The sequence below is a fragment of the Dipodomys spectabilis genome, unplaced genomic scaffold (assembly GCF_019054845.1).
Source record: "Dipodomys spectabilis isolate Male_0828 unplaced genomic scaffold, ASM1905484v1 ptg000225l, whole genome shotgun sequence".
NCBI classification, from domain to species: domain Eukaryota; kingdom Metazoa; phylum Chordata; class Mammalia; order Rodentia; family Heteromyidae; genus Dipodomys; species Dipodomys spectabilis.
In genome coordinates, this window is record NW_024870902.1 from 4582043 (window position 1) to 4594987 (window position 12945).

Consider the following 12945-nt stretch of genomic DNA (forward strand, 5'->3'; position numbering starts at 1 on the left):
TTATGTCCCTCACCCACCTCTACCCTGCTCAATGCCTTGAAAAGGCTAAGCAGTTAAACTTGGTTTCAAATAAACTAATGATATTCACAATAAAGCAGATTCTTAATGTTCATGTTTATGATGTTGAAATCATTCATGTTTTAACAAAAAATTTCAACCTAGAAATTAAAAAGTGGTCCTTTAAACACCTGAAATATCCATCATTAATCACATGTAAAGACATAAAAAGAAAATGTCATTGTCAGTCTTAATTTCAGCTTTTCAATAGGCAACTTATACAAATGAGTTAAAATTGATCATTACCAAGTCTTTGTGGGGGGAAAAAAGGCATATGTAGTTAAAGCCTAGTTAAAATGGTGAAATAACACCATTACTTCCAACCAAATAAATTGATCTGATTGATAGCTTTCTAATAATTGCCATGCCCCTAATATTTCTCTTCCTTAATGTTGCTTCTTTGGTTGAGGTGTTATCCCATAATAATATCCCTTAATACAGAACACTAATGACAGACTATTAAAGGATGAATCTGAAGAAGATTAGGATAGCTATAAATGAAGCTGTAATGGGTGAACTAGAAAAGGTTTTGCCCAGGATAGGGCTGCTAATAAAGTAACAGAAAATAGAAGGAGCAATTCTGTGTTGCCTGCCCAAAAATATACAACAGAATTCAGTACAACTGAATTGGCTGCTGTGGGAATTGTAGTTATCCAAAAAGATAGTAATGGAACAGTTCTCAAAATATTTATGAACAAAAGAGTAAAAAAATTTCTACTACTGTGAGAACTTGGTAAGATATAAATATTAATATTTTTAAAGAGACTATTTGAATTTAGAAGATAAAATACCTGGTAGTGGAGGCTTATACTAATCCTAGGCAGGCAGGAGGCTAAAATCCGAGGATTGAGGCTCAAAATCAGCCCAGGCAAGAAAGTCTGTGATATACTAATCTCAATTTAGCCAGTAAAAGTCAGATTTGGAGGTATGGCAAAAAAAAAGCCAAGGGGCAGCATCCAGGCCCTGAGTTCAAGCCCCAGTATCAGCATAAATAGATAGATGATAGATAAACAGAGTAAAACAACAAAGTAAAATAAAATTGAGGAGATAAGCAAAATTCTTCACTCTCACAATATTCAAATTACTTTATAGAAACATTAATGTTATAAAGATCTACCAAAATCAAGAGGGAGAAGCAAAAAGTAGTTGTTGATTGGTATCAGGAATTCTAGAAGTGCTAATAGCTCTAAAGATTTGAGGTCTCCTAGGAGGCTAAGACACCAATGAAATCCCTAGGACATACAGTTGAGTTCTTTCAAAACAGCACCAAGCTTTTTAAGACCTGACTTTTATATCATAATCTAGTGCCTTCCTTCAAAAACGCCGGACAAGCAACTGCTCGAACTCTTTCAGTTTAGGGCTACAAATCTCAGAAACACACAAACATTGCTTCTGAGAAATATTCCTTTAGGGTGAAAACCATCAGATTGCAGATTCCCAACCGTCCAACTTTCTCTGACACATTTGTTTCCTTCATCCCAAACTCAGGCTTAATTGGCTACGATATGGACTAATTGGCCTTATTAAGGTTTCCAAAGGTTGGCAGTGTCTCCTCTCTAAACATGGAAAATTTTTCTCAATGGCAATTTAGAGTCAGATTACTCATTAAAGTAAATCTGTTATTGCTCCTGGGTTTCAGGAAGCAATAGTATATGGTTTGGTAGGTGAATGCGAATATCATAATGTTTGTTTCTAGTCTTGTTTGAAACTAAACCAAAAAGAAAGAAAGAAAAAAATGCTTTGCAATGCACACTGTGTGCTGCCTTCCTTCCAATGTACTTGCATACTCTGATTAACTTGGAGATTTTTCACAATAAACATTTAAAATCACAACTTAAGAATGGCAGAACAGAAAACTAAAACAAAACAGAAGCATCAAAGATGATCTGAATAGAATTCTTAACTTTCTTATACTGACTCTTGTGAGATGTTTCAAAAATTTTATCTTGTGATGTTGAAATATATTGAATATAATTATTACTGTTATCCAATTGATGAGTGAATATCACCAGTGAAATGATTTGGATTTTTATAAATAATGTTAAAAACATTTAGAAAGCCAGAAGTGGAGATGTGGCTCAAGTGATAAAGCATTAGCCTTGAGCAAAATGTCTGGGATAGCCAGGTTCTGGTGGCTCACACCTATCCTAGCTACTCTGAAGGCTAAGATCTGGGAATCATGATTCAAAGCCAGCCCAAGCAGGAAAGTCCATGAGACTCTTACCTCCACTAAGCTACTCAGAAAAAAACCGGAAGTGGCACTCTGGCTTGAGTGGTAGAGTGTGCACAGAGAAGCTCAGGGACAGAACCCAGGCCCTGAGTTCAAGCCCAGGACTGGCCAAAAACAGAAAGTAAAAAATGAATACAAACATCTAGAAAACTCAGATTACCCAATGCCTTTTCTGTAAGCCAATAATGAGAAGGGCATGGCTGAAATAGGAAAGCAACTCCTTTTGTAATAGCCCCACAAAAAATAAAATACCTAGGAGTTAACTACAGATGTGAAGGACCGCTATGATGAAAACTTTAAAAAACCTGAAAAAGGAAATTAAAGCAGAACTAAGGAAGTGGAAAAACCCCCCATGCTCTTGGATAGGGAGGATTAACATGATGAAAATGGCAATATTGCCAAAGGCTATATAAAAATTCAATGCAATATCTATCAATATCCCAACTTCATTCTTCAATGAAATAGAAGAAGCAATTGAAAAATTCATATGGAATAATAAAAGATCCCGAGTAACAAAAATAATCTTTAGCAGAAAGAACAGTGCTAGAGGAATAACAATACCAGACTTTAAACTCTACTACAAAACAGCTTGGTACTGGCACAAAAACAGACCTGAAGACCAATGGAATAGAACTGAAGACCCAGAAATGAACCTGCAGACCTAAAGCCACCTAATCTTCTATAAGGGGGCTAAAAGAAAACAGAATGGAAGAAAGACAGCCTCTTCAGTAAATGGTGCTGGCAAACTTGGTGAAACACCTGTAGAAAACTAAAGCTAGATCCTTATATATCACCCTGCACCAGAATCAACTCCAAATGGGTCAAAGACCTGAGAGTCAAAACAGACACTCTGAAAACAAGAAGGAATAGGAGAAACTCCAGGTCTCCTCAGCACAGGCCAAAATTTTCTTAATAGAGACCCAGAAACACAACAAATCAAAGAAAGCTAGGACAAATGAGATTGCATGAAGCTGCAGAGCTTCTGCATGGCAAAGGACATAGCTAGCAAGATCAATAGAAAGCCCACGGATTGGGAGAAGATCTTCACTAGCCATACAATGGACAAGGGTCTCATATCTAAAATATATTTATAACTCAAAAAATTAAATCCTCCAAAAACAAATCCTCAAAGAAACAACTGCCCAATAAATAAGTGGGCTAAAGACTTAAAGAGAAACTTCTCTGAAGAGGAAATAAGAATGACCAATAGACACATGAAGAAATGCTCAACCTCCCTAGCCATAAAAGAAATGCAAATCAAAACAACATTGAGATACCCCTCATTCCAGTTAGAATGGCTATAATCAAGAACTGTAATAACAACAGATGCTGGAGGGGATGTGGCCAAAAGGGAACCCTACTGCATTGTTGGTGGGAGTGTAAACTTGTTCAACCACTCTGGAAAGCAGTATGGAGGTTCCTCATAAGACTCCACATAGAGCTCCCCTATGACCCAGCAATCCCACTTTTGGACATTTACCCAAATGAAAACAAACAGAGCCATACTAAAGCTACCAGCACAACTATGTTTATATCAGCATTATTCACCATAGCTAAGATATGGAACCAACCCAGATGCCCTTCAGTAGCTGAGTGGATCAAGAAAATGTGGTATACACACACACACACACACACACACACACACACACACACACACACACACACACACACACACAATAGAGTTCTATGCTTCCATCAGAAGGAACAGCACTGTCCCATTTGTTAGGAAATGGAAAGATTGGGAAAAATCATATTAAGTGCACTAAGCCAGTCCCAAAGGAATTTAGGTCCCATGGTTTCCCTTATTTGCAATAATTAGTATATATAGGAAAATCTTATCAGATGAACTGAAAAGTTCAAAAGCTAAGTACATATGTCTATATATGGTGATGCTAAGTGAAATGAACCCCAAGATATAGACACAAGAAGTCTGTGTTTATTGTTATTGTTTTAAATGTACTATGTTATTTCTTTTTTTCTGTTTGTTTCCTTTGTCTGTTCTTTCCCCTATGGCATATCCCCTGTTGTCACTGTACTTGATTTTGGTACCCTGCATCTTGTATACACATATGTCTAATCTGGCGAGGGGAAGGGGAGTAACAAAACACTGAAACACGGACACAGAATGAACCATCGCAACAGTGATACCCACAGGACACTACACTGGAAATGAACTTTACAACTTGGTGGTGGTGTGGCGTGGGGAGGAGTGTAGAAGGTGGGGGAGGGAAGGGATAGTAGGACAACAAAAAAGGAAGGGGTAACAATGGTCTCCAAGTAGTGTACTCATTGCCTTACTCATGTAGTACTCATTGCCTTACTCAGGTAACTGTAACCCCTCTCTACAGCATCTTTACAATAAACCAAAATGTAAAAACCTCAGATTAATATACTAAAAATGACAAAATATTAGTTTGGGTTGTATATGAAACTTTAGATTCTCCCCAAAATAGTAGCTTTGCTAAGTTAATATTTTCTTTTGCTTTCTCAAAAGTCTTCTTCAAAACTTATCTCCAAACATATAATTAGGACCACTTTGGCCACAACCACACAAACTTGACAGCTGTAATCCTTAACTAGTATTTAGTCACCCACTCAGTGGTTGAAAGAAGTCCTTTATAATTAAAAACTAATAAAAAAAATTGAAAGAAGTCCTTTATAATTAAAAACTAATAAAAAAAATTTTAAACTCAGATTTATGGTGCTGCTCAAGAGCGCCATTAATAGTATAGGCCCCTTTCTAGCCAAGAAAGGGTTTATGAATTGAGCTAAGGAAAGAGGCTGGCCAGGAATGTTAAAGAAGAATAAAATGGCTTCAACATCCAAATGCTGTGGAAAGCTTCCCCACCTAAATAGCTATGCCTGAACATTTCTATTTAGACTCAAATAGTAAAAGCAAACCAAGCAAACCTTTAAAAACATTTTCACTGATAAAGTGGGCATTAGGACATGCGCCTGGCATCCATCCAGATAAAGCTGAAGACATTACCTATCTACCCTGCATTAGTGAGATTTCTGGGAAATAAAAGGCTATTTCATATAGATTTTTTTTAATACTGGTTGGAATTTTCCATGTTTGGAGAGTTCTAGAATGCAAACATAATTCCAGGCCATTTCGATGTGATCTTTCATTTTCATCACAGCATCATATTTGATTTAGAGCCCAGAAATGTTTGCTCCAACATAGATCTTGACTAAGTCTAACTGCTTCCTAAACTGGGCTGCTATGCAGAATCAAGATACTGAGTGCCCCAGACCGAAGACACAAGGACAGAAGCAATGAGAAGCCTGCCTGCTCTCTCCCACAGGACAGGGCACTCAGACCACCAGAGAAAGCTGGCACCACTTCCCACTGTAACTTACTTTTATGGCTGTATCCTATTATCCATGGGGGATATGTTCCCACACCCTAGTGGACAGAAGCCTCAAAATGTGTATAGAGCCAAGCACTATGTGTACTTTGTTTTTCCTATATATAGGTACATCTAGGTTGAAGTTTAGTTCCTCCAATAGGAGCATTAACAATAGTAAGAAAACAATGGTTAACAATGGACTGTAATAAAATTTATGTGGATGCAGTCTTTAATCTCAAAACATCTTAATTGTTCCTTTACCATTTTACCTAAAGGAAGTATGACATATCAAAACTGACAACAACAATACCCTTGCACTCTGGTGTCATTATTCAATACAACAGGCTAGCTGAACACAAAATCTCTGAAACCATTGTGGCAGAATTGTAATATATCGTATCATAATGGGTGGGGAGTGGACAATATGTGGTTATCTACACAAAGGGATTCACAGCCCAGGTAAAACATTTCATCTTAATGAGCCCCATTTGAAACTGGAGGGGGTAACAATGCTCGATAGGAAATGGACTCATTACCTTACTCGTGTAACTGGAACCCCTCTGTACAGTATCTTTACAATAAAAAATATATATGTTAAAAAACTCAGGAACAGTTAGCTTTTCTGGAGTATTTAAAGTCTATTATTGACCCCTCATCACTGAAACAGTGGTAAGCAAATCCGTGGATAAAGTAAGGATTGTTGAATGTACATGTCATTCTTAAAACAGAATTCAAAATCATAGAACACATTTCCCCTTAAACTTGCAACAAAAACCTTTATCCGTCATATTTATATATAATAATATATTGCATATTTTATATGTTATATGTATAATGGAGAAATATATATTGTTTTCATCACTCCATGGTCCTTGTAATTAGGTGACACCTCCATTATTCTTATTTCCATGAATGCAATAACCAAATGAACAAGGAAAATGTGATAAGGCACTTCGTGTTTCCTCGAAGAGAATAACTATATTACATTTAAGCAGAGCAAAGAACTGATTGGAATTACTTCTGCAGAATTCAACAAAAAGGACTTGCAAAAACAAGATTGTTTTTATTTTCTACTGAATCCCATACAGAATCACTTTTTAGTTTAATAAATACAAATATGTATGTGAATCTTGAGGTCTTGATTAAAATGCAACAAAGATTGGTGACATGATAGTTAATCATGGCAGCAATTGGCAACAATTTATGGAGCAAATGTTGTCTTATTTTTTAATAAGTTTTTTATTGTGAAAATACTGTAAGAAGGGTTACAGTTACATGAGCAAGGTAGTGAGTACATTTCTTATCAAGCATTGTTGCCTCCTCCTTTGTTTTTTCCCTATCATCCCTTCCCTCCCACCTCCACAACTACACTCCCTCCCCCTCACCCCTCACCCCTGCCTAAATTGTAAAGTTCATTTTTCAACAGTGTCTTGTACATCTCATTGTTGCAATGGGTCAACGTGTATCACTATTTAAACATTTTGTTTTTTCCCTTCCCCTTCCCAAATTGGACTGACATCAAATACAGTGAAAACAGGGGTTATACCGTGGGGTAGGAACATACAAAACAGCAAAAAATATCACATAGTACCTTATAAATACCTTAGAAACAATAGAAAAAAAGAAAAAACCACTTGTGTCCCTATCTTGGGGTTCATTTCACTTAACTTCATCTTATCTGGTCATATGTACATAGCTTTTGACCTTTTCTACTTGTCCCAGACATATACTAGTTATTGCAAATAGGGGAAACCATGGGACCTAAATTTCTTTGGGCATGGCTTACTTCACTTAATATAATTTTTTCCAGGTACTTCCATTTCCTAACAAATGGGGCAATGTCTGTTGGAGGCATAGAAATCCATTGTATAAATATACCACATTTTCTTGATCCATTCATGTATTGAGGGGCATCTGGGTTGGTTCCATATCTTAGCTATGGTAAATAATGCTGTAGTAAACATAGTTGTGCTGGTAGCTTTAGTATGGTCTTGTTTGTGATCATTTGGGTAAATGCCCAAAAGTGGAATTGCTGGGTCATAGGGGAGCTCTATGTGGAGTCTTTTGAGGAACCTCCATACTGGCAAGATCAGTAGAAAGCCCATGGATTGGGAGAAGATATTCACTAGCTATACAACAGACAAGGGCCTCATATCTAAAATATACTTTGAACTCAAAAAATTAAAACCCCCACAACAAATCCTCAAAGAAACAACTGCTGGGTAAATAAGTAGGCTAAAGACTTAAAGAGACAGTTCTCTGAAGAGGAAATAAAAATGGCCGATAAACACATGAAGAAATGCTCAACCTCTCTAGCCATAAAAGAAATGCAAATCAAAACAACACTGAGATTCCACCTCACCCCAGTTAGAATGGCTATAATCAAGAACTCTAATAACAACAGATGCTGGAGGGGATGTGGCCAGAAGGGAACCCTACTGCACTGTTGGTGGGAGGGTAGACTTATTTTTTTTGTTTCACCTATTTTATTAGTTGTACACAGGGGAGAGTTTTTTAATTTATTTACTTTATTATTTTTAAGGAGTTGTACAAAGGGGCTTCAGTTCAACGGGTCAGTTTGTGAATACGATACTTCTTGATTAATGTCACCTCTTTCATCCCTCTTCCCCACAAAGAAAGTATATTTTGACATATCTAACCACATAAAAATACCTTGATCAGACTCACCACCTCCAGCACTCTCCTTCATCCCCCGTCCTTACAAAATTATTCACAAAATATTCTAATTGACTTCTAATAGAAGAAATCCTATAAAATAAGTTGCTGCAATTACACAGAAACAAGCTTATAGTTACACAGTTTACTCTCAAATATACTGTTAGTCTATTATCATAGTACTTAAATTTATTTCATCTGTGAGGGGTGATTCTGGAGGTAAGGAAACGAAAGTCTTGGTGGATTGAATGATTTATTATCATCTCCATTATTGATACAAAATCATAATACTCTTCCCCTAGTGAACTTTAAAGCTCAAAAGACTCAAAATCAAAGCCCAAGTCAACCACCCAAAAGTTATATGTGATTAAAATTCCATAAATAGCTGTCTCTTTATTTTTGATAGTAAAAGAATAACATCTAGTGTATAATACTATTATTGAGATTAGATAGTACATTGTGCATTAATGTCTGATACAGTGCTCTATGGGTACTTCTTAAATTGTACTTTATAAATTATCATAAATAGTTTTTTAGAAAATACAAACCTTAGCATTTTAAAGAGTGTAAAATTTTTAAATAGTATAAAACGATTTCTCCAGTATCTTGATACCAAGAAAGACATAAACTGTCTTTATGTGGTTCTGATGAGTATTATACTGGTTGGTAGGAAAGAATCTTATGCTTGAAGTAACTTTTAGAACTAATTCTTAAAAGTTTATAAGAACTATGGTAAGTCACTTAGCATTTCTTTTGCCACTTTTCTTACATTTAAAATTCTAGATTCTAATACAAGACCTAGAACTTGGAATTTTTTTAATAGTGTAAACTATATTAGGCTAATAACTCAACTAGAAATACCTTCTTATTCCTTTAAAAAGCCAGATTGATATATATTTTTAAACAAACAAGTACACATTAGTCTGTTTCAACTAATATTAATCTTGATCCATTTACTTGCTAGACCATTAAGTACTAAACTTAATGGTCAATTTGCTTTTCTTTTATGGCTCAACATAGTATATACAGATGCAATGGACATTTAGTGTATAATATAAACTTAAATATTAATATCTATAGTTTAGTCTATAGAAGTTGAATATAGTGTTGTAAATACAATCTGGTTTTAATGAGGTTAAATTAGATCATTTTGTATACTAGTGGTTGTTTTGGAATCACAGCAATAATACAGCATGAGGGTTATAGTCAAACATGCAAGATGATTCAAGTTTACAAATAATTAAAGTTAATTTTAAATGTTTTATGGAATGAAAAGTAATAAGGCTGATATTCTTTGAATCAATAGCCAGTTTACAGAAGAATACTAAAATAAAGTGCAAATATGAGGCTATTTAACTGAATTGTTTTAAAAATAATACCTATACCCTGGTTTAAAAAAAATTCTTTCAAGCCAGGCTCACATCTGTAATCCTAGCTATTCAAGAGGCTGAGATATGAGTGTAGAGGTTCAAAGCCAGTTCAGACAGGAAAGTTCATGAGACTTTTATTGCCAACTAACTGCCAAAAAGCCAGAAGTGGAGCTGTGGCTCAAGTGGTACAGCACTTTCCTTAAGCATAAAAGTCTAGAGACAGTGCCCAAGATTTGAGTTGAAGCCCCAGGACAAAAATAAAATAAAATAATCCTTTCTAAATCACACAGGCATTTTTTTCCCTCAAGCGTTGCTTTTATCTGTATTAGAGCAGATCTAACCTGAGTTTAAAAAAAAGAAAACATGTTATTTGTCAAGAAGCTTTACATAAACTTAAGAAAATGATGTATACTGCACCTAGTCCTCCCTACAAAATGGCATCAGTATTAAAAAAAATAAACGATGATAATTTCTGGAGATAGGGGCTCCATAATGCCACTAGGGGACAAACATCCTATTTGCTTCTTCCTGAGCTACCACTCTATAGACCTTAAGAAATAAGAATGCGGTAGATTTATCCTCCTTCAAACCCAATTTGAAAACTGGGTCAAGTACATATATGTATCTAATGGGATTGGGAGAAATTGTACCCCATCCCCACAAAAAACCTATATAGCTTAAAAACACACCCACTCTTTCAGCAAGTATTTTTTTGTGCTGCTGCGTAAATATCTGTTATACCACATGTAGCTGCAGTTGGAACGGAAGGAGAGAAATACATGCACATGCAAAAAAAGAAAAAAAGAAAGAAAAAGGGCAGGGACAAATAGAGCTATACCTTTATTCCTCTAATTTAACTCTAGCTCCAGATTAATGATCTCCAAATGTGAAGATCAGATGATTCTGTCATATGACCACACTACTAACCAATGATCTTGCCAGATCAAGCTAAAGCAATGCAGCATCTGAACGACTGAGATTTCTCAACAATCACTGGCACGTTTCCATTTTAGCAACATAATTTTTCAGGTGTAATGAAATACAGGAAAGAAAAAAAACAGAAACCAAGCAGACTGGGGTCAGGAAGTTTGCCAGGTATACCCAAGGTTCTTGAGATAAGCAAAGTTTCTAGGTCACAATTAGATGCCGAACAAGCCCTCCTGCCCAGGAAATAATATACTATGCTTTGGAGAACAAAAGATTTTAAAAAGAGATACAAAGTGTTTTACACAATAATATTTACTTAAAGGATTAGAAACAGAACTGAGGGAGCTATTAAGAAGCAACCCAACCTCCACAGGGGAAAAAAAGAAAAAGAAAAACAGTAAGACTTTTCATATTATAGAACATCACCCTTGAAAAAGCAAGGCCTGGTAAAGGTCAAACAGCATTAAAGTTTTGCCCAGGGGGAAAATCATTCCTTACTAATAATTTTATTTGCATATAGATAACCATTATATGATGTAACCGGTGGAGAAATAAGTAGTGAAAAAGCAATGTGATGAATCCCTATGCAATAAGATTGCAATTCAATGTAGGTCCTTGAGTGTCTTTCAAAATGAAAAAAAAAAAAAAGGCAAGGAAAAATGTACCCCAAACGGAACAAACAAACATATCTTTTATGGAAGAACTAGAAAGGTATATGGATTATTCAGCATATGGTCCCTGGGGCCTCCCTAATCCCCGAGCTAGGTTTAACAACAGCTTGTGTACAAACCACTATTTTTAATGCTCTGCTAATACAATATGCCATTTATCACCTTCTGAATTTTTTCAGTGACCTACTTTGTTAATTAAAACATTCACAGTGAACTCCTTCCTTCATAGATCCAGCTTGCTGACTGACTGAATGAGTGTTTCATTACCATCAACTTGGATGATAAAGGGGGGAGGGAAAGGAAACAATATTTTCAGGTGGAGAAAGAGACAAGCATTCAGTAGCTTAATGTAAAGGGAATTGATGTTTCCTTCTTTTGCTTGACTTGCTATTTAGTTATCATCTTCTGAAAAGTAAATTATAGGAATAATGATAGAGGAAAAGGAATCAGAATTTTAAATATGCAGAGACACGGCCCTACTGCACCAGTATCTACAGTGTATTTTCATATAGAACAGGGCCATCCTTCAAGGAGGGGTAAAATAAAATTAAATTTAAAATACAAAAGCCCAGTGCCTGCACACTATGGGGTTTCTTCCTAACCAGAGATCTAGCTCACTCATACACTTGGTGCATGGGTGCTGTGAAAATAATCTTATAGTAAAGAAGAGCAGGAAGAGGAAAATACCTTCCAACCATAAATCAAGCCTTCCTTCTGTGACAAGTGCTCAGGGTGTCAATTTGGAAGGATCCTGCACCTGAGTTTGAGATGGAATACATTTCATTTGGGGATGGGGAGGGGGGGAAGGGGGGTAGGGTAGGGAAGAGAGGAGAAGAAAACAAAAACGAAGTGCATGCATAATTTGGCTTTGCGTGATCAACGTCAAGGAAATTCACCCAGCACAGACATCTCCCAATGCAGCAAAATTTAGGCACGAGCTCTAGGCTACAAACAGAACTTGGAAATGGTGCAGGGGAAAGGATGGAAACAAGGAGGAAGGGAGGGGGGAGGAGGAAGTTGACAGTTCTCGGGGAGACACATGCTCCTTGGGGTGGGGGGGGGGGGGGTGAGGTAGGGAAATAGGGAGAGAGGGAAGGGTTAAAAGAACACTAGTCATACCTTTCTTTTCCGTTCCATTCGATCTCTGGGGATTTTCCGTTGTTTTTTCCTCTCTCTCTCCAGATTTTTTTCTTTCTCATCCAATTCAGCCTCTCGAACTTTTTTAATAGAAGCAGCCGCGTGAGCCATTTTCCCCCCACCAACCCAGAGCAAATTAGCAGGAGCAATTGCAAAGGATCAGCTTCCACACCTCAGCAAGCAAATACAGGTGATTTTTTAAATTTAAAAAAAAAAAAAAAAGAGCGCTATGGAAGTATGTATGTGATCTTCCCTCAGCAGAGTAATGGATGCAGGCCAGGACGCGATCACTACAGAATCCAATCCGCCCCTTCCGAGCTAGGTCATCATCTCTTTCCAGCCTCTGCGGTACCCATCCTTCCCTAGAAGGTACCCGGGTGCTAAGCCGAGCCCCTGGGCAGCGCACACCTGCACACGTCCAAGCATAGGTATGCACCCACAGTCGGAACCCCGTTCTCTCGGGGAAGGCGGAGCCCTAGACTTCAGCAGTTGGGTGGACGCAAGTGCAGACGTGCATCCTACTA

At 36.9% G+C, this 12945-nt stretch overlaps 1 protein-coding gene across 4 annotated transcripts in view; it reads right to left on the reverse strand.

Annotated features, from left to right (window-relative positions):
• Window positions 1-12590, reverse strand: part of Ank2 (ankyrin 2) — a 238274-nt gene extending 225684 nt beyond the window's left edge. For all 4 annotated transcript variants that reach the window (XM_042697574.1, XM_042697572.1, XM_042697573.1 and 1 more), the window contains exon 1: window positions 12404-12590. In XM_042697574.1, the coding sequence (XP_042553508.1) occupies window positions 12404-12532 (129 nt within the window). In that variant the 5' untranslated portion in view covers window positions 12533-12590. The remainder of the gene's footprint in view (window positions 1-12403) is intronic.
• Between the last annotated feature and the right edge of the window lie 355 nt (window positions 12591-12945).